Genomic DNA, 26,254 nt, shown 5'->3' with positions numbered 1-26,254 from the left:
TGGCTCCTGTCTCACCCGTCCAGACCCCTTGTCCTTTGTAACCTGGCTCCACAATGCGTTCTTGCCCTCCCTTCCAGTCCCCTCCACACCTCGGCACCTGCCGTCCCCTCAGCCTTGACCCTTCCTCCCCTCCCCTGCTCAGAGAACTCCAGCTTAAGCTCACATCTAGGGGGAGCCTTCTCAGAATTCCCAGCACCCTGATCCCAATAGAGTGGCAACACCCAAGTGCCACATGGCATGGTTAGGTGGCCCACAGACCAGGCACTCCCTGAAAGTCGGGACCAGTTCTGGGTCGTGCATAGTGAGGGCAGCACTGTGTGGCCCGTGGCAGGTGCATGTGTGTGGGGAGTGAAGGAGGCTAGAGGACACACGTGCCCCATGAAACTTCCCAAGGTCTTTACGTTCCCATGACAACTACCCTTAAGAGGAGTCAGACCCACCATGTGAAAGGGTGCATGAGATGCAGGGCTTCCAGGCTCCCTTTCCCTGGGAGCATCAGCTGGCTGGACCTGCTGTCAGTGACTCAGCCTCTAAATCCATTTTTTGCTTAAGCTCCAAGTTCCTATGGCTTACAATGCCCCTGATACACCTCTTGGCCCAAGATTCTCCTGGACTGTGGCCTTGGGTCACCAAGGACACGGTGGGTCTCAGGATCACGGGAAGACTGAGCTGGCTCCCACCAGTGAAACCCTGCTTCCATGGTGCAGGCAATGAGCTGCCCGGGCCCTGGCCCACCACTCCTGAGCGGTGGATGTTTGTCTAAGCCCCAGCCAGAAGGACAGACACCCCCTTGTTTGTTCACAGAGCTCACTTCACACAACAGCTCACTTCACACAACAGCTCACTACCCACAGCTCTGCTCAGGTAACGTCAGATCCTCGAGGGTGGGGACTGTGGCCAGTGCATCTGGCCACCAGGGGTCACGGGCCCTGCTCCCTCACCCTGTCCAGTGGGCACTGGGGCCCAGCTGGCACCATGGGAAAAGCATGGGGGGAAGCAGGACGGAGCTGCTGATCCCCTGACTTCAAAGAAATCAAGAACCACACTTGTTCTCTCCCAGGGAGCCAACCCCTCTTCGTTCCTCATCCTGGGCCCAGCAGCCAGGTAGGGCACCCCAGCAGAAGACCAGATGAGACCGCAGTGCCGGGCGACAATGTTGGTTTTAATGGCATTAACATCCAGGAGGCCACACAACAGTTCTCGCTGGCAACTTCTTCCAGGGCTGAGGGGCTGCTGTCTGGCTGGGCCGTGACCCGCCGCGCTGCTCCACAGCCTGAGACTCAGCCCCGGGTCTGCCCACCTCCTGACCCCGCCCCCTGGAAGAGGCCACAATTGCACTGATTGACATATGGATGGATACCCAGAGGTCCCGGCCTCCCCGGCACACAGCCCGGGGTCTGTCACGGAGCTGATAAGGGCTTTGGCGTCTGCTTGGCGGTGGTCCAGGGCTGGTCCTGGGGAATAGTGTTTATCAAATGTGACAAAGGTTCTTTTACAAACTGGGGGTCTGAAGATCTATTTCTGTGGCTCTAAGAGACTCATCTCTAATGGCTTCTCAGAGCTACCAGAAGATGGGCCTGGATGATGCTGTGTTGGTTGGTTTATTTATTTGTAAGGAATGTGTAAGGCATTTTGGTAAGTTGAACAGTAACTTCTTTTCCGCAGAGGAGACTCAGACAGAGGTGCCCTCCTTTGAGCTGCTACTGTCCTCCTGTGAACAAAGGAGTGCGGGGGGAGGAAAGGACTTGGGCCAAGGAGCCAAGGGGGGCACTTACCCCCAAACTCCCAGGGACCTCCAGCGCCCCTGGATTAACACCGCCACACCACTCCAATCCCTTCAGAGAACACCCAGCCCAGCACGTCCGGGGACCCAGAGCTGACTCCTGGGGCTGGAGGAGACCCCTCAGGCAGGATGCAGAGGAGGGCAAGGGCCCTGGACCCGCAGGATGCAGAGGGAGGACCTGGCTGGCAGTGGGGGTCGGGGGATACTTCCACCGAGGGCAGCCGCAGGAGGGAGGGTGCTGGGCCTGGCAGGCCGCACATCCTGGTGCCTGCTTTCAGCAGTCTCTGTCCCCACCACCTCACACCCCCAGGAGCCCTGGCTCCCAGCGCCCCCTGCTTGGGGCAGCGCCCACCTCCAGTGGGGCCGAGCAAAGGCCAGTGGCCCTGCCATAGCCAGACACTCACTGTTTTGTCCAGCTGTTCCTGCAATTTCTTCACTGTGTCTTTCTCCTTCGCTAGTTGCTCCTGGGTCGTCTTTAAAAGCTCCTGTAGTTTGGTGGCAGCACGTCCCAGGTCACTTGTCAACTTCTTCTCTTTTTCTAGTCTCTCCTGTGGGTCAGAGGATTGAAGGGATCAGCGTTCAAAGGACAGGCAGCAGGAAGGCCACCTGACTATGCCCATGGGGCCCGATGCCCTGGACACTGGGAGCCCCTGAGGGCATCTCCCAGTTACCCAGAAAAGGGCAGTGACGGTGGGAGCTGAAGCCTGCATTACTGTTCGGGCTGTGTCCTGTCTACCAGCGCTGCCCGCAGAGCTTCCTGTGACAGTGGGAACGTTCTCACGCACCCTGTTCAACACAGCAGCCACTGGACACACGTGGTGGCTGCTGAGCACACACAGTGCCTGGGGTGACCAGGGAACTGAACTTCAAAGTTTATTTAAATTTAAAGAGCCACACTGACTAGTGGCTGCCATATGTGACACTGGAGGTCTAGGGACCTCCCCCAATCAAATCAGGCTGGCCCTGCTCGACGGGCCTCTGGATGACTCGTCCCCTGCTCCCACCACAGTGCTGCCGACCAGTGGGGTGGGCTCTCCCTTCCTAGCCCTGGAGCAGGCCCCCCCTACCTTCAGCTCTGTGGCCTCCTCTGCTGCTGAAGCCCCGAGGGGGCCGGTGCTGCGGAGCTTCTCCAACTCCTCCTGCAGCTGGCACGCCGAGCTCTGAGCCTTGGCAGAGAGAGGCAGCGGGATCAGGGGGCACGAACCTGGCAAGCCCACTTGGGGACGGGAGGGTACCCAGGACGACAGTTCAAGCCCGTGCACAGGAGGCAGGGGACCCGCTGCGCAGCCACACGCCCTTGGGAGGTATGAGGCTGGGCGGCCCACGGGTCCTGAGGCAGCCTGTAGACCAGCGCCCACCGGCCTGGCCACACCCCCCACCACCCCTGAGGCACGGAAGCCTCCACAGGCAGGGCCTGACCTCCTGGAACTCGGCTGTAAGCTTCTGCCTCCGTGTCTGTTCGTCCTCCAGGCTGGCTTCTGTCCGTTCCAACTGCGTTTTCAGCTGTGGGGTGACACCGCAAACACACTTTGGGAACCTGGTGGAGGACCCTCCTGGGAGCCCGGGCTCCCGGGCACGCTGAGACCTGGGGGCTCCACCTTCTAGCTGCTTCTGGTGCTCCCCTGGCCCTTCCCTGCCTCTGGCTAGCTGGGGTGGCTTCTGTCACTGGCCAGCTGACTGAATGGTTTCCAGAGGCCCCCTGGGAGACAGTGTCTCAGCCTCCAGCACAGAAGCTGGTGGCTGAAAAGAGATGCTGACGCAATCTCTGCTAACCTCTGGCACTGTCAGTGAGACCCACAGGACAAGGGGGCCTCAGAGCCACCGTGCAAGCCCCCCCGGCCCCATAGCAGCATCCCCACCCAGCAGCCCCGCCACTGCTCCTCTGGTGACACACCCCTGCCTCCTGGCGAGGGCTCTCAGTGGCAGTTACTGGGTCACACACCTAGAGAGCAGAGCAGGCGCGGCCTGCTAGTGGTATCCCAGCAAGGGCCACAGTGGGAGGTCGGACCCCTAACTGCAGGCCCGGCTGCCCCGCATCCCTCTCCCAGCCCCTCTCACACACGCTGTTAGGATCAAGCCCCTGATACCCCCCTGCCTGGCTGCCTTGCCTTCCCTATCCTTTCCTATGCCCTGCGGCTTCCTCAGAACCTGGGTGACTGCCGCCTGGGGAGAGCCAGGGGGGAAGGAGGGCAGTGGAGGCCACAAGGAGCTGCTCTTCATCCAGAACAGTCCCGCCATCCTGGCGCTCCAATGGGATGGAGGGGACCCACAGGGAGGTTAGTGACAGACATTTGGGGCCCGGCTCACCGCCCTAACCTCGACGGGGTCCTGCTCTGCTGGGGGGGCCTCTGAGGGGGCAGCCCGGGACCCAGCCACGTCACCATCCTCTACGTGGCTCTTCATCTCACTCAACTGCTGCCTGACCTGAAACAGGGAGGGGGGTTCGTGCAAGTACCCCGCCAGGAGCACACTCGCCGCGCCTGCGTGCATACACAGATCCTCGGGGTGGGGGGGCCACAGAGGCTCTCGGCAGCCACAGTCCCCAAGGGGCACCTGGTTTGGTAGCCATGACTTGTGTCAGAGTCCCCATGCAGGTTCACTAGAACAGGGGGGCCGGCGCCACGACCCCTCCCCTGAGCCAAACCAAGGCCTCAGGGCCAACGAGGGGCCCAGGCTGGCCCGACACGGAGACCCATGTGTTGCCCCAAGGCCAGCCAGCAGAGCCCTCCCGGGAGCCGGGAACCCGACGGATGAAGCGCACAGAGCTACGGGATCCCAGAGGAAGTGCCAGGCACCAAGGGGCTCTCCGCAGACATTGTGCCCTGCCCAGATTCCTCCTCCATGACACACTCACTGTTCAGAGCCCTTGTTGGGGTCTAGAAAAGATTATGTGATGCCACTCCGGCCTAATAAGGTATGCCCACCCGTGATCTCCATTGCTGGGGGCGAATGACACAACCTGTCTCCCCCAGTTCCCCAGCCCACTGAGCCTCAGATCTGGGGGCAGCAGTGTCCCATGAAGCTGGGGGAAAGCTTCCAGTCAGGGAGTCTGAGGGCGCCCTTAGCATGAGCTCCCCAGGGAACACGGGTGGTCTTGGCCCCCACCAAAGAGGTGCTGCTCTGAGGGACCCCCATGCTTCCCTCCCTCCCAAGAGCCCCCCACGGTGGAGGCCAAACTGTGCAGTTCAGCAAGGACGAGAAACTTGGGGGCGCTCAGGCCTCCAGCCTGCGCCACGCTCCCGCGGCCGGTCCCCCAGCCCAGCTTAGGCAACGGACTCCGTGAGTGGCCCTCGGGCTCAGGCAGCGACTCGGCCAGGCAGTCCCCACCCTCCACTGCGCGACCCTGGATAAGGCCCGAATGACCAGCGGCGGTACCCAGAGTCGGGAGTGCGGCTGTGTGTGAATGCCAGCCCCACAGACCAGACCTCGGGTCTCCTCCCAGAAAACTAGATGTGTGCATCTGTACTCAAAGTCGCCCAACTTCTACAAGCTGACAATGAATTCAAGATTTAAAAAAAGACTGTGCAGACCAAACAGAGCACGTCTGTGACCTTTCAGGCTGCTGCTTGCAGCCCCGGCCCCGAAGCTGGTACTGGGACTGATGGTGTCACCTCTGTAAGGCTGGGCTGACCCTGCCAAGGAGCAAGGACTCAGATAGCACACTAAGGCCGAAAACCAGGCAGGCCCGGGGGCCACCCGCACGGCAGGGAGCTTCACACACGGTGAACGGGGCCCCAGGTGTGAACGGGGCCCCAGGTACGTTCGGGCAGGGCGCAGGCCTGTGGGTCTGACTGGACTGGTCCAAGCCCCCGCTGAGGGGAGAAAAGATCGAGTCCCACAAACAGTGAGGTGTGTGCTGAGAGCCACATGGCGGCCAGGTGCCCAGGCCCGGAGGGGCCTCAGGGGACACTAGAGGGAGTCAAACACCCCAGAGGTCCCAGCACCTTGACGAGGGGCCACACTGCGCCAGGGCAGGCGGGAAGCAGAGCGAGAGGGCCGTGGTCCCGGCAGCCACAGGCCCAGCTCGGGTTTTGGGCAAACGTGCAAGGAGGCTGAGCAAGGCCTGGCCCGAACACCGGCTCGGAGCACACCCCCCACCAGGCTGCTCACGTTTGATGGGACTGGACGTCGATCTCACTCGCACGCAACCCGTGGCGCTCGCCCCCGCCCCACACCAAGCTCACTCACCAGCGCGAGCTCATTGCTCTGTTTCTGGGCTTCACTCTTGGCTGCATCCAGCTGAGACTGAGATTCTAGTAAAAGCTGCCTCAACTTGGAGAGAGACAGGCCCAGGGGGTGGGAGAAGGAGAGAGAAGAGAAAACCAGCTCCTGTGAGTCACACAGCCCTCTACGCCCCCACGGAGCCCACATGGAGGGTGTCACAGGACGGGTGGGCACGCGGGCGCCCACAGCTGCCATCACTTCGTGCAGCTTCGGAGGAAGGACCCTATCACCACACCCCCAGTCTTGGGCCTTCGCAAATGTTTACAGCTTGTCTCTTGAAAACTGAGGCTGAGAGTTGGCGATCAAACCAAAGTGGGGGATGCCAGGTTTGTGCTTTCTGCTCCCGAACACTCAGAAAACAGTATCAGATTAAATCCATCCCCCAGCAACGGTGTTGCCAAGCCAGAGAATTCTCTCACTGCAAGGCTGACCTGGCTCCCCCTGCCCTGCTGGCGGGGCTGTGTTTGGGAAACCTGCCCCAGGACACACCGCTCAGGCGGGCGGCCCAGGGCCTGGGGCGGAAGCCTGAGAGCTCCGGCTGCGGAGGGGCAGCAACTCCGGCAGGCCGGCGGCCCGCGGTACACACTCACCCCTGCCACCTCCTTGGCGTAGCTCTGGCACTCAGCGCTGGCGGCTGCCATGTGCTTCTCCAGCTCCGCCTCCAGGTGCGAGGTGTGTTCCCTCACCTGCACACACACGTCAGAGGCCTCAAGTCGGCCAGAGGAGGGCACTAACCTCAGGGAATAGGGCGATGGGGCAACAAGTCTGGCTGGCCCTGGGACGAGGGTGGGAGGACACCTCCATGGCCCGTCCGCTACCGGACAAACCAAGGCCAGCAGAAGCAAGTCCAGGGCAAGAGAACATCTTACTGCAAACAGTACCCAAACCCCAGCACTCCCGGGTCCCGAGGTGTCCTCAGACCTCAGCAGGCAGGGAGAGGAGAGCTTTTAGATCTACTTGCTAGGTGGATAGCAGGGGTACCTTCTCGAAGGCTAGGCTGACTGTGTGTCTGAAGAGAGGAGTGGGGTCACCTCGCACACCTCCCATGATCCAGGCCACTGCAGATGCCACCGTTTACCAGGGCCAGGCATTCTGCACAGGCCCACAGCATCCCAGGCCCCTCTGAGGCTGTAAACGGCACCCATTAAGGAAAGGCAGGCCTGATGAGATCCCTCAGCCTCTCTTAAGGCATGTGGCCCATGAGAGAATAATAACTCCAGTGGCCTCTTTGGTAAGCCTTCTCTGTAATAAGGAAAGCAGCTCACTGAGCAGAGCCCCACACATACCTGATCTGAACTTTCAAGTTCTCCTTTTAGCTTCTCTACAATCTCTTCGAGATGCTTCACTGTGACCCGTGACTACAAAGCAAGGGGAAGGCCCGTCAAACATGAGCCCCTGGGGCGATGTGTCTGGGGACACAGCACCATGTCCCCTTACAGACGGTCCTGGGCCCTGAGCAGCGCAGGCTCCTCCTCTCAGGAAGCCCAGTGGTGCCCTGACTGAGCATGATGCAGCCTCTGCCGGGGGTGGGCTGGGTAGGGGGGTCTCCTGAGACTGAGGCGTCAGCTGTCATTCTGCAATCACAGGTCATATGCTGTCACCAGCACCCAGCCAACATGACTCCTGTCTCCCAAGTGACCGCATGATGCTGTCAGCTTTCCCCCTGAACCTCATGGAGTTCTGGCTCCACTGTCTGTCTCGAGTAAGTTCTGCCTGAATTCCTAGCGATGCTTGTGTGGCTGGACCCTGGGGGCTCTTGGAGGGCCCACCCGTACCTTCTGGAGCTCCTCCTCCGTGGCGCTCACTTTGGCCTTCCACACCTGCTCCTCCTCCTCCACACTCTTCTGGAGGTCCTTGAGCATGCCCTCCTGTGGGGACGAGGCACTGAGGTGGGCCCTCTCTGCAGAGGCCCCACCCCACATAAATGCGCAACTGCCTCCTCCTGTCCCCCAGCTTCTCCGTGATGGCTGCCTGGCCACCAGCGTAGCCCTGCTCTGCTTTCGCCCTAGTCAGTGTCATACAGGGAGAGGGTGGGCCACAGCCCGGGGCGGGCCCTCTGGCCAGTGTGTGAAAGCTGGCTGCGGACCACGCAGGAAAACAAGGTCTGTGACCCGAATGAGGCCGTAGGACTCTCTGTGTTGGGTTTGCCAGCAACACCGACCTCAGCAACCCAGGACGAGAAACACAGGACAGCGTCGGTCCAAGTGGGAGGGCAGGACGCAGCACTGGTTCTGGAGCCGCAGAGACAGCGGCTTCAAGCCGGCCGTCAGCTGCACGCCCCCTCTGCCTTTCCCAGACTGTGCCTTGTTATGTCCAAGTGTCTCCATCCCAAGATCCAGCCCCAAACCTTCAACTCAGCACTCTCCTCAGCCTGGAAGCAAGGAAGACCTGAGCGCCTCATCCATCCCTTTACCACCCAGCCAAAGAAACGGGGCCTGGAGAGGGGCAGTGATCTGCCAAGGTCACAGAGCCAGTGTTCGAACCCAGGCCTCTTTTCCGAGGGGCCAGGGGCTTTTCCCCACTACCACCTGCAGGCCCCGAAAGCTCCCTCTCCTGGCAGCCCCCTGCTGGAGGCCTGCCAAGAACCTGGCCAGAGGCCCCGCCTCGCGCCTTACCGTCTCCCCCAGGATGGTGCGGTACTGCTCACACTCAGCCTGCAGCGTGCTCTGGGTCTCCTCGGCCTCCCTCAGCTTAGCGGCCAGGTCCTGAGGGCAGATGGCAGAACGGGGCCCAGTTAGTCAAACACAGAGGTTCCTTCCAGCTGCCTGATGAAACTCTGGGCACCCTCCCCTCCCAGGGACAGCGGCAGCCCCGGCAAGAGGGCATGCTGGCAGCCACGCTCACCGAGGAGGGCTCCGTGTGAGCTGACGGCTGCTTCAGCAGCTCAGGGCCTTTCTTTTTGACTTCTTGCAACCACTCGGCGTAATTCTGCAACAAAAATGTGCAAGTTGGGCCCAGCGACATTCCCTGTGAGCAAAGGGTCCTGCAGGAGCTGCCTCCCCGCCTACCTGGTGTGTCAAGTCGGAAAGCGCGGGCAGCAGGGCCAGCAGGGCCTCCTTGGTCTGTGCCTCCGCCAGGCTGAGCTGCTTCTCTGACTCCTCCTGCAGGGGGAGGGCGGCCTTCAGCCTGGAGGTTTTGGGCAGCCCCCTGGGAGCGTTCATGGAGATGCCTGGGTCTCTACCCCAGGAGGCTTGCCCTCAGCTCTCCAGGGACAAGGATCAAAGACGACAAGCAGCTCCGTGGGGCTGACTGGGCAGGGGCCGGGCTGTTGAACCTCAGCAGCCAGGGTCTGGCCATCCCGGCTGGAGCCGGGTCAACTTTAAACAGACTCAGCTTGAACGACGGGGGCTGGGGGCTCCACAGGGCAGGGGCAGGTTCCTCCCACACCTCCCAGCAGGGATTCTCGCTCAGTCAGTCCTCAACTTCCAAGCTCTCCACATGCGTGTGTGCGTGTGCGAGTGCATATGTGGGCGTTCAAGTTGCTGTGGGAGCCAGAGAAGAGGCATCTCCCAGCAGCCACCAGCATTAGGAGCTCCTGCCCGCCGGGAGCGGCGGCCCAGCCACCACACACGGAGGGAGGAGCAGCACACCCGCGTGGCAGATGCAGAAACCAGCTCAGTGGGCATGAGGGCTGGCATGGGTCACGTCTCTCCCAAAGCCTGACACAGGCTGCGGCCACGCCAGGCCAGAGCTGCCATCATCCTCCTTCAGGCTCGCACTCAAAGCATGACAAGGGACTGGAAGAAGGACTGAAGGAGCTACACAGCGAAACCTGGTCAGCAGGACCCCCGAGGCACAGGTAACGCCCCTCCCCACACCCTGGGCTGTGGCCGCAGACTTCTGGCTAAAAGGGAATCTTATCTAATAACTGGTCCCCAGCAGGCTGAATCTGCTGCCAGCCCTGCCACGACCTTGGCACAGCCTGAGCCCGGCAATGGCATTAGGAACTCTGACTGGATTAGAGCTGTTGAGTGGTATTCTGGAACATGCACACGGAGGACGGCTGACAATCGGATGCCCAGCCTGACCACAGCACCACACGGTCTGGACTCAAGTCTCAGAAGCGATCCTTCCTGGCTCGCCCAGTGGTACACAGACAATGCCCATGGCCTGCTGTGGAGCACTGACTTATAACCACCATTCAGGCTCCCTGGTCGTGGGACCTGAGGCAGGAGCCAGAGAACCTGGAAGCCAGCTTCTACCTTTATCTGGCTGCATGACTGCGAGCAAGTCAAGTGACATCTCTGGTCACAGCTTCTACATTTGCCAGAGAAGGCCAGACATGCTCCTGGGTCACCTCTGGGGAGTCTAACATAGCTGCCACAGCAGGACTCGAGGCCAGCCCTCCACCTCCAGCATCGTCTCGGGGCCTCATTTGATACAACCCCCAGGTTTCCTGACACGCTCATGAAAATCAAGGCAAAACTCCCGATAACAGGACAGATGTCCCTTCTGCATGAACAAGGCTGGGTGGGGAGGGCTGGGGCCCTGGCCTGGCATCAGGGATGAAAACGAGTGGGGAAACAGGGTGGGCAAGGCTGCCACTTGCTGCTGTTGCAGCCGTGTCCCAGGCCAGAGCCTCAGCGCGGGCTCCAGGCGTGATGTGGGGGCCCAGACACTGGGGCGCCCACACTGCCACACCTGGGTGGCATGGGGCACAGGACCAAAACGGACTTCAAGGCCCCAGTGCTCGGGGTTAAAGACGTCCTTCCCCTCTGACTCAATGTAGAGATTAGTCACAGAACCCATCAGGCCACAATTTCAGAGGGCCTGAGAAAGAAGCAGGATCATTCAGACAAAACCTCAGGGGAGGAAAAGGACAGGAAGAAAGTCCACAGAGACAGCCCCTCTCGGGTTCACTCAAAGGCGGGGGACCAGGCGGGCTTGCTGCCCCATGGTCTCTCAGTCTCTGTCCCCTGATGGCAAAGGACCCAGCTGAGAAAAAACAATCAAGGGTACACTTCCCCCTTCATCTTAAGGACACATGAAAGGAAGGGAGGGAGAGAGAGGGCAAGAAGGGGGATGCAGGGGCCCCACAGGTCCCTGGTGTGGGTTCCCAGACACCCCCAGGCTGAGGATCTCCGCACACAGTGCGCACTCTGCCAAACTACACAGATGCCGCTAACCGACTCTGACCTTGGCCCGGGTCAGGGAGCGCAGCTTTTCCTCGCAGCCTCTCTCAGCCGAGGCCAGTGCCTCCATCGCCTTCCAGTTCTTCTCTCGGAGGTCCTGGGAGGGGAGACATGGAAAATCTCAGCATCCAGGCGGGGTCAGCCACTGACACGTCCCCAGCGAGCTGCCTGTTGGTCTCAGCAGAGACCACAAAGAGGGCTTGCAGAGGGACACAATGCCCTGTCTCTTGGCCTGTGTCCACTGGGTCTCTCTTGGGCAGCACTGACCCAGGCCAGGTGCCGCAGTCCGCTATGGGGTGGCGCGGCGTGGGGGCGTGAGAAGGCTGAAGGAGGAGAGAAGAGAATCAGCCCAGTTCCTCAGAGAGGACAGGCTCCTACCACTGAACAGCAGGCACTGACCCTTGGCCGGCTCTGGCCAAGCCAGGCACAGGCGAGGGCTCCCTGGAGAAGAGCAGATGGGGTGGCCAGCAAGCCTGGGCTCTGCGAGGGGCGGTGGGCAAGCAGCCGGCGGAGGCGAGGGTGTGTGTATGTGTGATTGTGACGTAGCCAAGGCTCTTCCACACCCCTCACAGAGGAGAAGGGTTTCTCTACCCTCTTCTCCTGATGCCAGCCCCCCACTCTGAGGGAACCACGTGACCCAGGCCAGGTGACACATCCTGTCCCCGTGTCGGGGGGACTCAATGCTCCAGCACGTGACCCAAGCTGACCCAATGGGAGTCAGCCCTGAGGCTTTAGATGGACCTTGGGGGAGGGAGCCCCCAGTCCCCCAAAGGAAGGTGGGCTTTTAGCCGTGAGTAGCACGATGGGACATACAGAGGTAGTTAAGCCCTCCTGACTAGTTCGGGGCAGGTTTGACACAGCAGGCCCACCACCTCACACGCACGCCCCTCGACACTCACGTTGTTCTTCGTTTTCTGTTGCTCGACTGCCTCCTTGAGCTCAGTGGCCTCCTTCTCCAGACACCACACCTGGGACTCCAGCTCCTTGAGGCTGCAGGGAGACAGCAGGCTCACTGGCGGGCTCCAAGGACCTGCAGCCCCCACAGGTCCTGTCTTGGGGTGGGGGGGCACCTTCCTCTGCCAGGCGCCCTCCCAGCCAGGACACCTGTGAGGCTGGGGTCAGTCCCTTCCCATTCCTTTCAACCACCTTGCAGGGCACCAGCTTCCAGGGAAGCCGAAGCAGGCACCCCAGCCCCTCCTCCCACTCATCCCGAGGGCCCAGGGGCTGGGGTGCAGACTTCAGAGGCCACTAGAGTCCCACTTGATGACACTGGCCGCTGGGGCTGCAGAGGTCAGGGCAGCCACTGTGGCCAGGGCAGGGATGGGCCCCAGACAGTTGGGTTTTGGGGAGGCTTTTTCTTCCAGTGAACTGAGCCCTGCTGCCTGGTCTGTGGCACCTGCTCAACCTGGTGCTGCCGTCCCCAAAGAACACATTGGCTGGCCCTTCCCTGTGGCCACAGGGGCCGTGAAAGACATGGGCTGGGCCTGCTCAAGAAGCCGCCTGAGCTACAGACCCATGTGGCACCCTCAAAACTCGGTGCCACTGCCTTCAGCAGTTCACAAAAGGCCACTGGCTCCCCACTCGGTACAGGGGGACCGTCCTCTATCCAAAACCTAACTCTGCTGAGACCCAAAGGATCCCCTCTCAGTTCTGCACCCAGGTCTGAGGAACCAGCCCCGAGGTGACCCCAGACACCATGAGGTTGGTGAAATGTGGGTCCCATCTTGTCCCACTTGTCTCCAGATTCAAGGACCCAGCAGCCTTCATCCACCCTCATCATCTAGAAAATGAGAGGTTGATGCTGCTAGATGGACCTGGCGGGGAGCGAGGGCCCCAGTCCCCCAAAGGCAGGTGGGCTTTCAGCCGCGAGGAGCACGATGGGATGGAAAGAGGTCGCTAAGCCCCCTCCTGACTGGTTCAGGGTAGGTTCTGAGAAACAGGCTTCAAACGGACACTTTAATACGTCATCTTCTGCATTAAGATTTAGGACAGGGAAGGCCCCAGGGACATGAGAAATCTAAAATCCAGAAGTGACCAGCCCAACTAAAGCCGATCTGAAAGCAGAAAAGAAGCCCCACTCGAGGATGCTCCCGCCAGCGGGGCTGCCACCAGCCTCGGGGAAGGGGGCTCTGGCCACTGCCAGTTAGACAGGGACATATATATTTACATTTTTTATCGTGGGCCATGTTCAGAAACTTTTTGAAAAACGCCATTGTAATGCATGTTAGGACTGAACGTAACAATTTCAGCATGGGCCGAGCATGCTGGCTGTCCCCAATCCTATCTGGGAACAGACTCCGCCATGGCGCCACCTCACATTTTTATTCTAAATACAACTTGCATCTGGCCCTGAAGACAGTTGTTGACTTCTTGGATGTTGGTTTCAGGCCCACAAAACCTTAACCCCACCCTCAAAGCTCCGCTGAGACCCCTCCTATTTCTTCCCTCAAGCCCTCTGCCTTACGCAACAGCCTGCCTCCAGCAAACCATCCCAAGAGCATCCCCAAAAGAACAGGCCCTGAGGACAAAGAGTTAGCAGGCCTGTGGCAAGGACACACAGACAATCCCCTGCTTGGTGGAGACTGCCCGAGTTCCAGAACATCTGGGGCTGGATCACCCATCTTTACCCCAGAACAAGATGGCCTGGCCTACACACAACCTTCAGATAAACTGTCTGAGAAGGAAGTAAAAAAAACAATTTCTGGCAAACACATCTGCATGATGCAAAAAAACTAGATTCAACACTATTTGCAATGTGACTTAAGCACCCTAGTAATTTCCTGTGTGGTCCAAGAATCTGATCTTAAAATACAAGAGCAGAAACCCAGACACAACCTCTCTACCCCAACAAATACCATGAGAAACAAACTTTGCCCATGTTTTCTGGCAAAAAGCGTAAGGGGAAAGGCAGACACACAGGGTGTGGTTCTGAGTCTTCTACAAGGCATTTTGGGCCCTCTGGGCAGCTGGCTTCTGTCCCCAGCCCCCAAACCACAAAGCCTGAGGGCCAGGGGACATGAGCCACGGCCTAGGGAGGCACAGGGTGGGTGACGCAGCAACAGCAGCAGCCAGAACAAGGCAACCTTGTCAGCTGATGACCCACACATCTGACCATCTGCCTAGGGATGGAGGATACCCTCCGTGCCTTGCCCACATGTGGTTGCCCTGTGAACCCCTAGACACGGCAGCCAGGACCCACCTCCCAAGCCCATGGGCATCTACTTAGGGATGCACATGCCAGAGGTGACAATCCCAAAGACTCCAGCACCCTGACTTGAGCCGCCCCACCCAGGGGGCGGCTCTGGCATTAGCAACAGCAAACAGTCCCTGAGCACGGCCTGGTGCTGGGGCCAGCGTCACCAAGGGAAAACAAGGTCTGCCAGGAGTGAAGTTACCTTGAGGACAACCCTGCAACTTGGTCAGCTCTGAACTGCACTGATATCCCAAATGTGTGCGAAAGGCCTGCTGACCTCCCAGGTTCTCCATTCTGGGTGTGTAACCATTTCTCCTATTCCATTTATGACCTCAGTCCCTACAATCCCTCACCTTGTAGACATGGACAGAACCTCCGATCAGCTAGTCCTTCCCCATCGACGCCCGTCGCAGGCACCCGCCCCTCTCCACAAAGACCAGTCTTCCTCCCTGAGAGCAGGCAGGAGCTATTTGCAAGGCTGCCTTGCTTCCTGCCCAGGCCTCTCCCCTGTCCTCAGAGTCACTGGAGGGATGGAGGAAAGGCAGGGACCTCTGAAAGGGGCTCTTCCCCAGGGGAACCGTGTGCCTGTTCTCAGCCTAGGGGTCCTGGACTGCCCCGTGCTGAGGCTGCAGCCCTCGGCCTCTGCTTACCGGGCCAGCTGCTGGTCGGCCTCCGCTTGACTGGCCTGGAACGAGAGACAGAAAGCTCTTTGGTCACCATGAGATTTGGCTGGTATGGCAACTAGTCAGGGTGGGGCTCACTTGCTCTCTGCCCTCTCTACCTGGCAGGTCAGGACTCGATGGCGTTCTCCCTCCCCTCCCATCAACCCGCGGGGAGGAGGTGCCAGCTGACCTGGGTGTCCTGGCCATCCCGGGCCTGGCCTGCCTCCAGCAGGGCCTCGATGGACCGGATTTTCTCTGTGAGCTCTGAGTTCTCTGCCCTGGCCTCCTTGAGCTGCCCGTGGAGACCGCTCAGCTCCTCGCACTTGCTCTTCACCTCCGCCTCTGATGACTGCAGTTTGCTGTGCAGCTCTGAGGAAAAGGGGAGCAAGAGTGGCTGAAGGGCAGGACAATGATAGAAACCTACAATGGATTTCAGTTGCAGTTTCTAAAAGTTCGTTCTCTAGGAGACTGGCTCATATCGGCTGAGACCAAGTGCATGGGGTCTTCTTGGGGTATCCTTCTCCCTGAGTGACCCCAGACAAGTCCCATGGCTCTAAAGGTCACCCACGTGTCTAGGAGTCTGCCAAGTCTCCCAGCCCTGGTCTCATCCCCAAACTCAGGCTCCGCTGCCTGCCCTTACAAATGGAGCTCTGCTCAGGGAACTCGAACACACCCCTCCCGACCTCCCCGGTCTCCGGGTCACGCTGCCCTGCTTTCCTGCTGCCCCACCCCCCACCCCTCTACACAGCCTGTGGACTCCACATCCACTGTCTGCCAAACCCTTCTCTCAGCAGCACCTCTGGGGCCGCCTGGGCCCAGCCCTGCTGCCTTTGGACTGAGTAACTGCAGAGCCTCATCCCTGGTCCCCTGAGCCACTCCTGCTCTTCCGGTCCATCCTCCACCCAGCGCCGGAGCACCCAGAGTGCAAACAGGATCATGCCATTCTCTGTCTCAAGTGCTCCGAGGGCTCCCATCACACAACACACCACCCAAACTCTTCACAGGGAGGGTCACTGGGCCCTGCCCACCTTGCTCCAGTCATGCTCGCTGACCTTTTGGATCTGTATCTTGTACAGGCCAAGTTCAAGTCCATGCCCATTCTCAGGGGCCCTGTGATGGCCATTTCTGCCCCTTCCTGGTCTTTGTGAGGCTGGTCCCTTCTTGTCATCCAGTCCTTGGCCTAAACATCCCCTCTGCCTCAGAGCAGCCTCCCTGACCACCCAATCTACAGCCACACCTGGCCCACTTAGAGCAGGGCTCCACAAACTAAGCCCATGGGCCACCCCTGGCCCACCATTGTGAAGAAAGCTTTACTGGAACACAGCCAGTCTGTCTGTTTAGATATGAGCTAGGGCTGCTTTTGTGCTCTGGCAGCAGAGTGGGGCAGCTGTGCCAGATACTGTCTGGCCACAGAGCCAAAAACATTTACTATCTGGCCCTTCACAGAAACAACTGGCCGACGCTGCTCTAGGTCACGTAAGCTATTTGAAACCTGTAGAGTGCAGGGCTGAGACCCGCTCGATGTGTGTCTGTCTACCTATGTCTGTCTTCCCTGCTAGAAGACAGCCCTGCCATGGCCAAGCCCAAGGTGCCCACGACAGTGCACAGCCCATGGCAGTCATTCAGGAAATACTCTGGTGAGCAAGTGACTGTCGAGCTGTCACTGGCACCATCTGCCCTATTTCTCTAGGAGCCCTCAGTACCCCTGACTTTGCCACTCTCTCCTGATTGGGAAGGTGACTTGTGAGCCCAGGGGGACTATAGGCCCACCTTCCAAACCTGCCCGCTTGGGCTAAAGGAGCTAGGTGGGCCACAAAGGTCTAGGAGTCAGCCAAGAAGGTCAGCAAGGGCCTCAGGAGTGCCTCAGCTCACCCACAGCCAGGGCTCCAGGTGCCCGACCCCCCAGGCTCCGCCCCCACATCCATCCTTTGTGGGCTCCGCCCCTTTATCCAGCCCCTCCCCTGATAGGATGCAATCCCTGCCTCCAGACTTCCTCAGGGGCAGGTGCAGGGTTCCCGGGCACAGACCCCACGGGAGCCTCAGAGCTGAGCCGCCACCCTCACCAGCCATCTGCTGCTGCTGCTCCTGGGCCTTCTCGGCATCCGCCCGCAGGCTGGCGTGGCTGGTCTGCGAGCGGCAGAGCTCCCGGCTCACCTCGTCCAGGCGCTTCTGCAGGGCCTCCTCACTCTCCTTGTGAGACACCTAGGGACCGCAGAGGGAAGCAGGCCATGAGGATGCAGGACAGAGGCCGGACCCTCACCTGGCTCGGAGGTCAAGGAGGGCAGAGCGCTCTTTACACCATGCCATCATACCTGGACAAGCTTTATAAAACCCTTCTGGATTTCTAAAGTCAGTTCGTCCACTGCAGAAGGCCAGTGGGCCACACCCAGCCTGGCCCTGAAGAGTGGGCTGATGGTGAAGGGCAGTCACAACAAAGAAAAAGCCCCACTTTCGCTGCAGTGTGACACAGACAGATGCTTCCTGAGACGAAACCTCCAGTGTAACCCGGAGAGCTCCTGACTGGGACCTTATAAAGCTCACATTTATTGAGCTCTTTCGCTGTGAAAGGCACTGTTCTAGACATTCTGTGTGTGTCACTGTGCTTAATCCCCAGCCATCCCGTGAAACAGATATTACAGTCAAGCCCACGTTACAGATGGGGAAATTGAGGCTCTAAAATCTGGCAGCAGACACCAGGGGCCTCACTGTCAATGCCATGAGGGCCAACAAGGCAACCGCCCACCCTGGCCTCGCTCAGTACTGGTGGTCAGTCACTCTAGAACTTTGGTGTCAGAGGGGAAAGAATCTACTCTCATGTGGCCCCAGGCTGAGGACAAGGACCCTAAGTCCTGAGAGGGTAAGAGATGCTTAGAGTTTGGGGCTTACTGGTGAGAGACAGGCCCAGGCCTTGGCTCCACGCTGGGTCCCTAGAAATGGCACACATGATGGTGACAACCTGGGCCAGAGTGGAGGTACCAGCCCCAGAAGCAGCAGAACTATCCACGTGCCTTTAAACACATAGTCACGGCCAGGCCCCCCGCAGTGGTTCTGATCTCAGTGGTCTGGGTGGGCCTGCTTTACATGAAAATCAGCGAACACCAAATTATCCATCTCAATTCCACCCAAACAATCCAAGCCACGTCTATTTGTCCCTGTTCTCTTTTAGTCCTTTGTACACACTCAATCAGTCTTACGATTTCGTGTTTGTCATTCTAGTCCCTTCTAAAAGACAGCTCCACTGCCCCATGTGCTACAACGTAGCTTCAATGACTGAGCTGAACAAGGGGCCAAAGCCCTTCAGGTCACCAGGATTCCCTCATTATCCAGAAAAGTTACACGCATGGCAGATGTGACATCAAGGCTCACCACACCCGTGATAACTTCCCCAGTCATCCTACCCCAAAAGGGGCCAGCTGGGGGGATCCAGAAGCCATAAGGCCAATGGGCAGCAAAGCCCGTCAGCTAAGGCCACCCTGGATGTTGCCCAGTGCACTGTGGAGACAGTGGGACAATCTTCCTCCCTCTGGAGAATGGGCATCCTCTTGGGAAAACAAGAGCTCCCAGGCCACATCCAGAGGCTAAAACGAAGAACACCTACCCGGCCTTGAAGCCAGAAGCTGCATCAGCTTGGCTGGCGATGGCCCAAGCTGTGGTACCACAGGTGGTGGCAAGTGTGGGAGGACCAACCGCTCTGGGGCTAGCCCCAGGGTTCAAATCCTGCCTCTGAGTGAACATGGGGTAGCTGCTTAACTTTTCTGTGCCTCAAATTTCCTTATGAGTAAATTATAGATAATAAGTGTTCTTACCTCATAGGTTCCAATGAGAATTGGCTGAGTTAATGCTTGTAAAGAGCTTAGAACAATGCTTAGCGCACAGCAGGCACCCACTCAATGCTAACTAGCTATCACTATCATTAACGAGGTCAGGGGTGAGGGTTCCAGACCCAGCCCTGTGTGAGCTGTCAGCTGTCACAGTCATGGCTGGGAAGGGATGACCCGGTGTGGCCAGGCAAGCCCTGGCCCATCCCTGCTTCACAGACAGGCCTGGTGGGAGGGATGAATGGGGCGCTGAAGTGGCTGCCACCAGACTCACCTGCAGCTGCAGGACCTGCTTCTCGAAGGCGGCTGCCTTGGCCTCCAGAGCCTTCCGCTGCTGCTCCTCCTGCCGCGCGGCCTCCGACTTCTCCACCAGCTCCTTGCTGACCTTGCCGAGCTCCTGCCGGAGTTTGGCTAGCTCCGCATTCTGCCTGCAAGAGAGGCACCAGCCCCTGACTGACGGACACAAGAGGGCTCGAGTCAGCCCTCGCCAGCCTTGAGAGCTGCCCCCAGGTCACGGGACTGGTGGTCTGAGCCTTCCCTCCATGGCACCCGCCCCTTCCTAAGTAGCTTCCAAGTCTTGGAGCCATTACCAAAGCCCCTTTTGCATTATCAGCGACGTGTGGTTGGATGTGTTTTGTTAAAGATGTCATTTTCCCAGCATACTGTCAGGACTAGTAAGAGCAAAGAGCAAAGTGTGCACCAAAGCATGCTATGGAGCCCCTCCTGGAAACAACTGGAAATTCAGACAGAAAAAAGGCAAGACAAGACGCTCTTCTCCTCATTGCCAATCTGGGTCCAAACAAGCCGTGGGATGCAGGCTGACTCTCCTCAACACCCCCCACAGGGCCGGGGGCAGCAGCCCGTTGGAGTTCATGTGCCCTGCTTCGCTGGCGGGCTGGATGGAACATAGCCATGCTGGGAGGCCACCCAGAGTGGGAGGCTGAGGTACTGTACAAAACAGACCCTCCAACACTGCACAAAAGCTGGGTCTCAGGACAGGGGAGAAAGCTCACAAGTTGCAGGAGGAGACAACTGACAGGAAAAGAGGAGCACTTCACAACCCGCCTTTTGCAGTGTCAGGAGCATAATCAGGATGCTGGCCTCCTTCACTAGCACAAAAGACACCTCTTTAAGGCAGGAACGACTGTCCAGCTGAGGGACAGTGCCAGATGGGATGAAGGAGACAGACAAGATTGTCCACAACCATGGGAGGCAGGAAACCTGGCCAAGAACAGCTCTGTTCTGCTGGCTGAGGGAGTGGGTGGGTCCCACCTCTCTGGACTTGGGTGTCCTCATCTGCACGAGGGGAGGCCACCCCAAAGCCCTCTCTGTGGAGCCATCAGCTCATGTTTTATGGTGCCAAGAATCAAAATCAGAGAGCTTACGGAAGAGGCTGGACTGCAGTGCCCTGGCATGGAGGTGGGAGGCTGGGTGGGTCCCTTGGGACAGATTTGGAGCTTTGGGGGAGGCCTGGGGACACCCCTCCCACACAGGCAGAGCTTCCACAAACTGACAGTCAGCTACCACTTCAGGGTGACAGGTTTCCAGGATGAAGCCTGCAGCAGATACTACATGAGAGGGAACCAGAGTGTTCCTCTGTCCCCACGTTCAGCTTCTGCTTGTGGCTGCTGAGGAAACTGCAGCCCCGAACCTCCAACCTATCAATGGGCCAGGATGGAGATGAAGACGTGCACACATGCACACCCAGAGGGGACCTCCTAACAGAAGGGGCTGGCCTGAGGAAGGTGGCCTTCAGATCTTACTCTGTGCCAGTGGGGCCACCAGCCAAAACAGACACGTGGGCCCAGCCCTGGGCCGAGGTTCTCTCCACCAGACCTCCAGCTAAAGGAGTGATGGTGCCAGAACTCTCTGCTTTAGTCAGTTCTCCTCCTGGCCAGAGGAGATGCTCCAAGGATAATGCAGAACTCAGAAAGTCCCTCAGGATGCTTCAGGCCAAGAGAAGGCAAAGAGATGGGAATCAAAAGAAAATGCAGTGGAGCTTCCTCCAGGCCAGCGTGTGGAGACAGCGATGGCCAACCCAGGGAGTGGGAAGAGAGCCACGGTGTCCTTCACGTGGCGAGGTCAAGTGCTGCCTCTGGGCTCAGCCCACTCTCTGTGGACATGCCAGCACTCAGCTTCCGAGAGGCAGCTAAGAACAAGAACTCCGTAAGCAGCCGGCCCATGTGCTGTAAGACACCACTCACCACCAGGGCAGCAGAAGCCAATGTCCCCTGCAGCACAGAAGACCCCATCCCCACAGAGAATCGAGGCACTCAGCCCACAGCAGGCCCACTCTGCATGGAACTCTGATCTTCAACAATCTGCTTGGCCTTGATACTCTGGGCCAAATCAGGAGCTTTTAAAGCCTCACACATCAGGATGTTGTGAAGACAGACATGGGAAAACTATCTGCTCTTCCAGGAAAGCAAGATGCTGGCACCAGCCAGGACTGAGGGGCACTGAACACATGGACACCGGCCATGGCAGGCTGGAGCTCACCCACTCTCCCTGGGGCCTGACCATGTGAGAGGACACTGGCCACGCATCAGAAGGCTCAGCCGCTCAGAACCAGACAGGAGATGGAGGATCAGGATGGAGCCCTGAGTGGGGAGGTGCAGAAGCACAGCTAGCCCCAGATCCAGTAAGAAACTGGAGGGCACCGGCTGCAGCCTCCCCACCCCACGATGCACCGTCACAGTGTCCAACTGGGAGTGCTGAGCTTACTTGCTCTCCACCTGGCTTGTGGCCTGGTTCAAGGCATCCCTCAGGATGGAGTTCTCCTGCTGCAGACGGGCTAGCTGCGTGTTGGGGCCATTCTCCAGCTGCTCCTGAAGAGTCCGGATCTGAAAAGTCACCAATCGGGCATCAGAGTGCCGCTCGGCCATACAAAGCTGATTTCTGGGGCAAGCTCAGCAAGGACACAGCCCACAGACAAAACCCCGAGGGCTCTGCCTTCTCCACAGCATGTTGGAGGACCCGAGAACGAGGGGCTGGAAACTTCATAGCTCCAGTGTCAGGGGCCTGGGGCCAAGAGTGACTGCCAGGCACAACACCTCTTCTCTCTCCTCTGCCTCATGGCCTCCGGCCTCTGGGTGGCTTTTGGGGCTCAGCCCAAAGCCCCAGATGTGCTCCACGCACTGTGCCTCCGAGGTCACCCTGGTTGACTGTTCTGAGACAAAGCACACGGCCACAAGCACAGCCTATAATTACCCAAGGAAGCCTTGTTCCTACCCTCTGACCTCCCGTGGCACATCCCAAGATGCACTGTGGGGAGGAGGCTGTGGCCCACAGGAGCAGAGCGCAGGTTTCAGGGGACAGAGTCAGGGCTCGGACGACACAGGCCAGGCTGGGTGGACACTCCACTGGCCTTGAGCCCCATGCCAGGGCTGCATAGTTTTCAGCTGTACATGAAATTCTCTTGTTTTATGGGTCCTCTCAACCTTGAGTGGAGAAGGTGGAGCCAGCATTACTCCAAGGTCATGTGGCAGCTGAGAACTTGAGGGGAGATGGGACATGGGGCTGGCCACATGGGATCAGGCTGTTTTCAAAAAGTGTTCTTCAAAATGCACTTTGGGGCCAGCCCTGTGGCCAAGTGGTTAAGTTCACACACTCTGCTTTGGTAGCCCAGGGTTTCATAGGTTGGGATCCTGGGCGTGGACCTAGCACTGCTCATCAGGCCATGCTGAGGCGGCGTCCCACATAGCACAACTAGAAGGACCTACAACTAGAATATACAACTGTGTACCGGGGGGATTTGGGGAGAAGAAAAAATAAATAAAAAATAGTTAAAAAAATGTATTTTACGTCTTCCTGGTTATTAATGTTACACACACACAGTAGGCTGGCCATCACCATCTAGCCAGATGAAACAAACAAAAAAAACCTTCCAAAAACAAACCAGATTCTAAAGACCCCCATTGTGCGCATCCCCGACCGCCCCCGTTCCAGCCCTCCCTGCGCCTCCCCGCCCACCCCGTACCCCTGCGGCTGCTGCCCACCTTGCCCTGCAGCTGCTGCACCTCCCCACCCACCCCGTGTCCCTGCAGCTGCTGCCCACCTTGCCCTGCAGCTGCTGCACCTCCTTCACGTGCTCCCGGTAGCTGGCCTGCATGCGCGCCTGCACGGCCGTGATCTCCTGCTCCCGGGCCACGAGCTGCTTTTTCACCTTGGCCTCCCCGGCAGCTGCCTTGGCCTTTTCTGCTGCCAGCTCCTGGGAGGAAGCAGAGGGCAGAGGGGGCGGTTAGGCAGCCAGGGCAGGAGCTCATCAGATGGGACCAAGATCATCACAACCCAGAGCATCGCCTGCAGAGCCCCAGGATCCCTCCTCCTCAGCTGTCAGACAGACCCAAACCAGCCACAGCCGAGATCATGCAGAAGACAACGAGGTGTCCCCGGAAAACCCTGCTGGCCTGACTGGTGGAGGGCTGGAGGTCAGGCCTTGGCCACAGAGGACACGGTGAACACAGGCAGGAGCTGGGTAAACAAGGCATGCTGTCCCTGGGCTCTCGAGAGACACTGGCTGAGTCCTGCAGGGATTACAACACCCCAGCCTGGCTTGGTCCCCAACATCCAGACCCTGGAACACCCACTTCTACTTGAGTGCCTTTGTCAGGACCGACAAGGCAGCAAGCCTTGATGGTTGGGGTAGGGACATGGAGAGCAGCCCATCCCACCCTGGCTGGAGGGTCAGCTCCACTCCTGGAGGCCCTGGGCCTCCATGGGCAGCCACTTGGTCCTCCACCCCAGCCCAGGGAACATCTGCTCCGGTCAGTGTCAGAAGCCCATGATGGAAACGAGATGCTGGGGCTGCGACATGGAGCCTCAGGCAGGGTAGAACACAGGGTGGGAAGGGCTGGCCAAGGGAGAGGGGCTGGCTGAGGTCTGTGTCATCCCAGAAGGAAAGGCAGTGGACGGAAGCCACACGGAAGCATGGGGTGACAGTGTGAGGAAGGGTTGGTGTAAGGGGCTCCTGGGGTAGGGATGCTCCCTGTCCAGTCGGCCTCCAGCCAGATGGGTAGCTACTTGGTGTGGGCCCACTGGCCTGGGTGACTGGGGTGCAAGTGTCCTGTGAGATTCAAGGCCCTGTCCCTTCCCCATTGTGGGCAATGGACCAGAGAAGTGGGAAATTCTCTTCCTCTCCAGGCCAGGGCTACCAGTGAGGTCCATCCCAAAGGGCAAGTGTCCCTCCTGCCTGAGATGGGAGGGAATTAGAGGCGGGGGAGGGGCTGGGTGAATTGGGGTGGCTACTGGGTGCCAGGGCTGCTCCATGAGCCTGGCATTCCATGGGACCAGCTGGGACCCAGTGGCTCCACTTTTCAAAGACAATCATCCTCCTGGCTCCACCCAGGGAGAGAGCCCACAGGAGCATGAGGTCCACGCTAAGAATGCTTCATTGATTATCTACAGAAATGGGAGGGGTGGCTAACATTGTGTACCCACTCTGGGACAAGCCAGCATCTTGATCGATTCTCTCAGTAACGTGAAGATCATGACCCCCAATTTAAAGCTGAGCACCCTGAGCCTTTCAGAGGATGTGCTGTCCAAGGTTGGGGAGCAGCTGTAAGTGGCAGAAGTGGGGCTAGAACCTGGGACTGTGGGAGCCCACGAGGGTCCTGCTCGCTTGGCTGCCCTGGGAACCTCTAAGGAAGCAGGAGAGGGCAACTGAGCGGGGACTCAGGGCTCCCCACGATTCCTCGAACGTGCACACCCCACCAGCAGAACGAGCGTGGTGGGCATGGACTGAAGCCTCCACACACAGCATGCAGGGAGGCCCCTCTATTTGCTGGGGTTCCTGGACAACAGCCCCCTGAAGTACATGGTCCAGCCTCAGGAGAAAAAATCAAAGCTCAGAGAGGTCCTGGCGCGCCCACAGCCACACCAGCAGTGGGTGGTGCAGCCACACGTGGGCTGTCCCCTGTGCTCTGCTTGCCTCTGCTGCCACGCCCAACACGCAGAGGCCAGTGCTGAGTGTCTGAATGGAGACAGCCTTCCCCACCCTGGGCAGGCCTCCTATAGTTCTGGGAATCCCCCCGGGGCTCAGGGCGCAAAAGTCCTGATCTCCTGGGGACACGGTCAAGACCATCAGAATTCAATGAGATTTCCTTCCTTTTGCCTCTGAGCTTCTTTCAAGGGCAGAGAAAGGCCAGCTTTTCTCGGGGCATTTGTAAAGCCCTCCATAGCCTCTTTTTCTTCCATGAGCTCAGAATCTTCCTGCCAAGCCAAGCAAGGTGGCCAGAGTCACAGGGGACAGATACAACAAGGCATAAGTGCAATGATGACCTCTGAGCTGGGATAGGAAAATGGGGCTCCAGAAGGCTTCTCAATAGAGAGAGACAAAATTGAGTCTCCAAGGTTAAGGAGAAAATTTCCAGCCAGTAAGCAGTGAAGAGCATTTGAAGGTAACGGAAGAGCAGGGGGAGAGGCCCAGAGGAGGCAACAAAGGGCGCGGCATGTCAGGAAGCAGCCGGGTAGGGGCCAGAGGTGGTGCTCAGGGGTGGATACTGGGGTCTGAAGATCAGGAGCCGAGCAGAGCTTAAACAGGGCCCTCCCAGGACCATATGGGCACTTGAGAGCCCACGGGGACCTCCTCAGGCTGCAGGGAGGAGGACGTGGTCGGGGAGGGAGGGACGCAGGGAGGGCCCTGGCTGGACGCAGCACCAGACTCCTCCACTCGGAGCCAAGGCCAAGAGCCCTGGAGGGCGAGCTGGGTAATAAAAACCAAGGGTGCAGCTCAAGGCCAGGGAGACAGTCCGCCAGGGGAGGCTGGAAATGCACCTGGACCGGGGAGGGTGTCTGTGCGTCAGCTGCCATCGTGGTTTTGGAAATCTCATCAAGCTGTCACCACTGAGGGAGGGCAGTAAGCATCTGGCACGAAGGGTGGTATCTAAGGGGCGTCCCTCCTCACACCTGCTGTGCTGCCCATGGCAGCCAGAGACCCCAGCAGTGGGGAAGGGACAGGCCACCATCATTGTCAGAGGGTACACCTCCTCAGTCTCACACCGCCAGCAAATCCTAAATTCAAGGGGGCAGGCACAAGGAGCTAGCCAGGCACCCACCCAGCCAACCAGCTGTGGGAACACTCGTTCCCGTTTCCTCTCACTTGAGCTTTATTTTAGGGGTCAACAAATTTTCACAGGGATTTTTCAGTTTGTCCAGAAAGAAGGTACAGAAGAACAGCTCCCCGAAACCACAGACTTAACCAGCGGCGAGCCGGTCAGCTGGCTCTCCGGGGTGGAAGGGCTCTGCGGTGAAGGGCTGGCCCATTTCCGTGGTGTAAAGCTCACGGCTGATGGGACACTCCCAGGCGGGGTAGGAGAGACGTGCACAGTAGGCTCTTGTGGGCAGGGCCAGGGGCTCCAGCCGCCCTGCATTTAAGCAACAACCTAAGACGGGCTCATGTGAAGGCCGAGTGTGGACAGCCCATTGACATGTCGAGGCCCACC

At 59.0% G+C, this 26,254-nt stretch overlaps 1 protein-coding gene across 1 annotated transcript in view; it reads right to left on the bottom strand.

Annotated features, from left to right (window-relative positions):
- Nucleotides 1–1,141: 1,141 nt before the first annotated feature.
- RRBP1 (ribosome binding protein 1) overlaps nucleotides 1,142–26,254 on the bottom strand; it is a 61,108-nt gene continuing 35,995 nt past the window's right edge. The window contains exons 7-26 of the mRNA XM_046678689.1: nucleotides 22,870–23,022; nucleotides 21,537–21,655; nucleotides 19,087–19,240; nucleotides 17,058–17,196; nucleotides 15,185–15,363; nucleotides 14,983–15,017; nucleotides 12,039–12,129; nucleotides 11,144–11,236; nucleotides 9,016–9,108; nucleotides 8,852–8,935; nucleotides 8,623–8,712; nucleotides 7,783–7,875; nucleotides 7,294–7,365; nucleotides 6,598–6,693; nucleotides 5,972–6,055; nucleotides 4,100–4,207; nucleotides 3,203–3,286; nucleotides 2,851–2,949; nucleotides 2,188–2,331; nucleotides 1,142–1,711 (exon numbers count right to left, since the gene is read on the bottom strand). Coding sequence (XP_046534645.1) covers nucleotides 1,673–1,711; nucleotides 2,188–2,331; nucleotides 2,851–2,949; nucleotides 3,203–3,286; nucleotides 4,100–4,207; nucleotides 5,972–6,055; nucleotides 6,598–6,693; nucleotides 7,294–7,365; nucleotides 7,783–7,875; nucleotides 8,623–8,712; nucleotides 8,852–8,935; nucleotides 9,016–9,108; nucleotides 11,144–11,236; nucleotides 12,039–12,129; nucleotides 14,983–15,017; nucleotides 15,185–15,363; nucleotides 17,058–17,196; nucleotides 19,087–19,240; nucleotides 21,537–21,655; nucleotides 22,870–23,022 — 2,049 coding nt within the window. The 3' untranslated portion in view covers nucleotides 1,142–1,672. The remainder of the gene's footprint in view (nucleotides 1,712–2,187; nucleotides 2,332–2,850; nucleotides 2,950–3,202; nucleotides 3,287–4,099; nucleotides 4,208–5,971; nucleotides 6,056–6,597; nucleotides 6,694–7,293; nucleotides 7,366–7,782; nucleotides 7,876–8,622; nucleotides 8,713–8,851; nucleotides 8,936–9,015; nucleotides 9,109–11,143; nucleotides 11,237–12,038; nucleotides 12,130–14,982; nucleotides 15,018–15,184; nucleotides 15,364–17,057; nucleotides 17,197–19,086; nucleotides 19,241–21,536; nucleotides 21,656–22,869; nucleotides 23,023–26,254) is intronic.

This window comes from Equus quagga, chromosome 12, assembly GCF_021613505.1.
Source record: "Equus quagga isolate Etosha38 chromosome 12, UCLA_HA_Equagga_1.0, whole genome shotgun sequence".
Classification (NCBI taxonomy): Eukaryota; Metazoa; Chordata; class Mammalia; order Perissodactyla; family Equidae; genus Equus; species Equus quagga.
The sequence above is the reverse complement of the archived record's forward strand: the minus strand, read 5'-3'. Positions and strand labels throughout refer to the sequence as shown.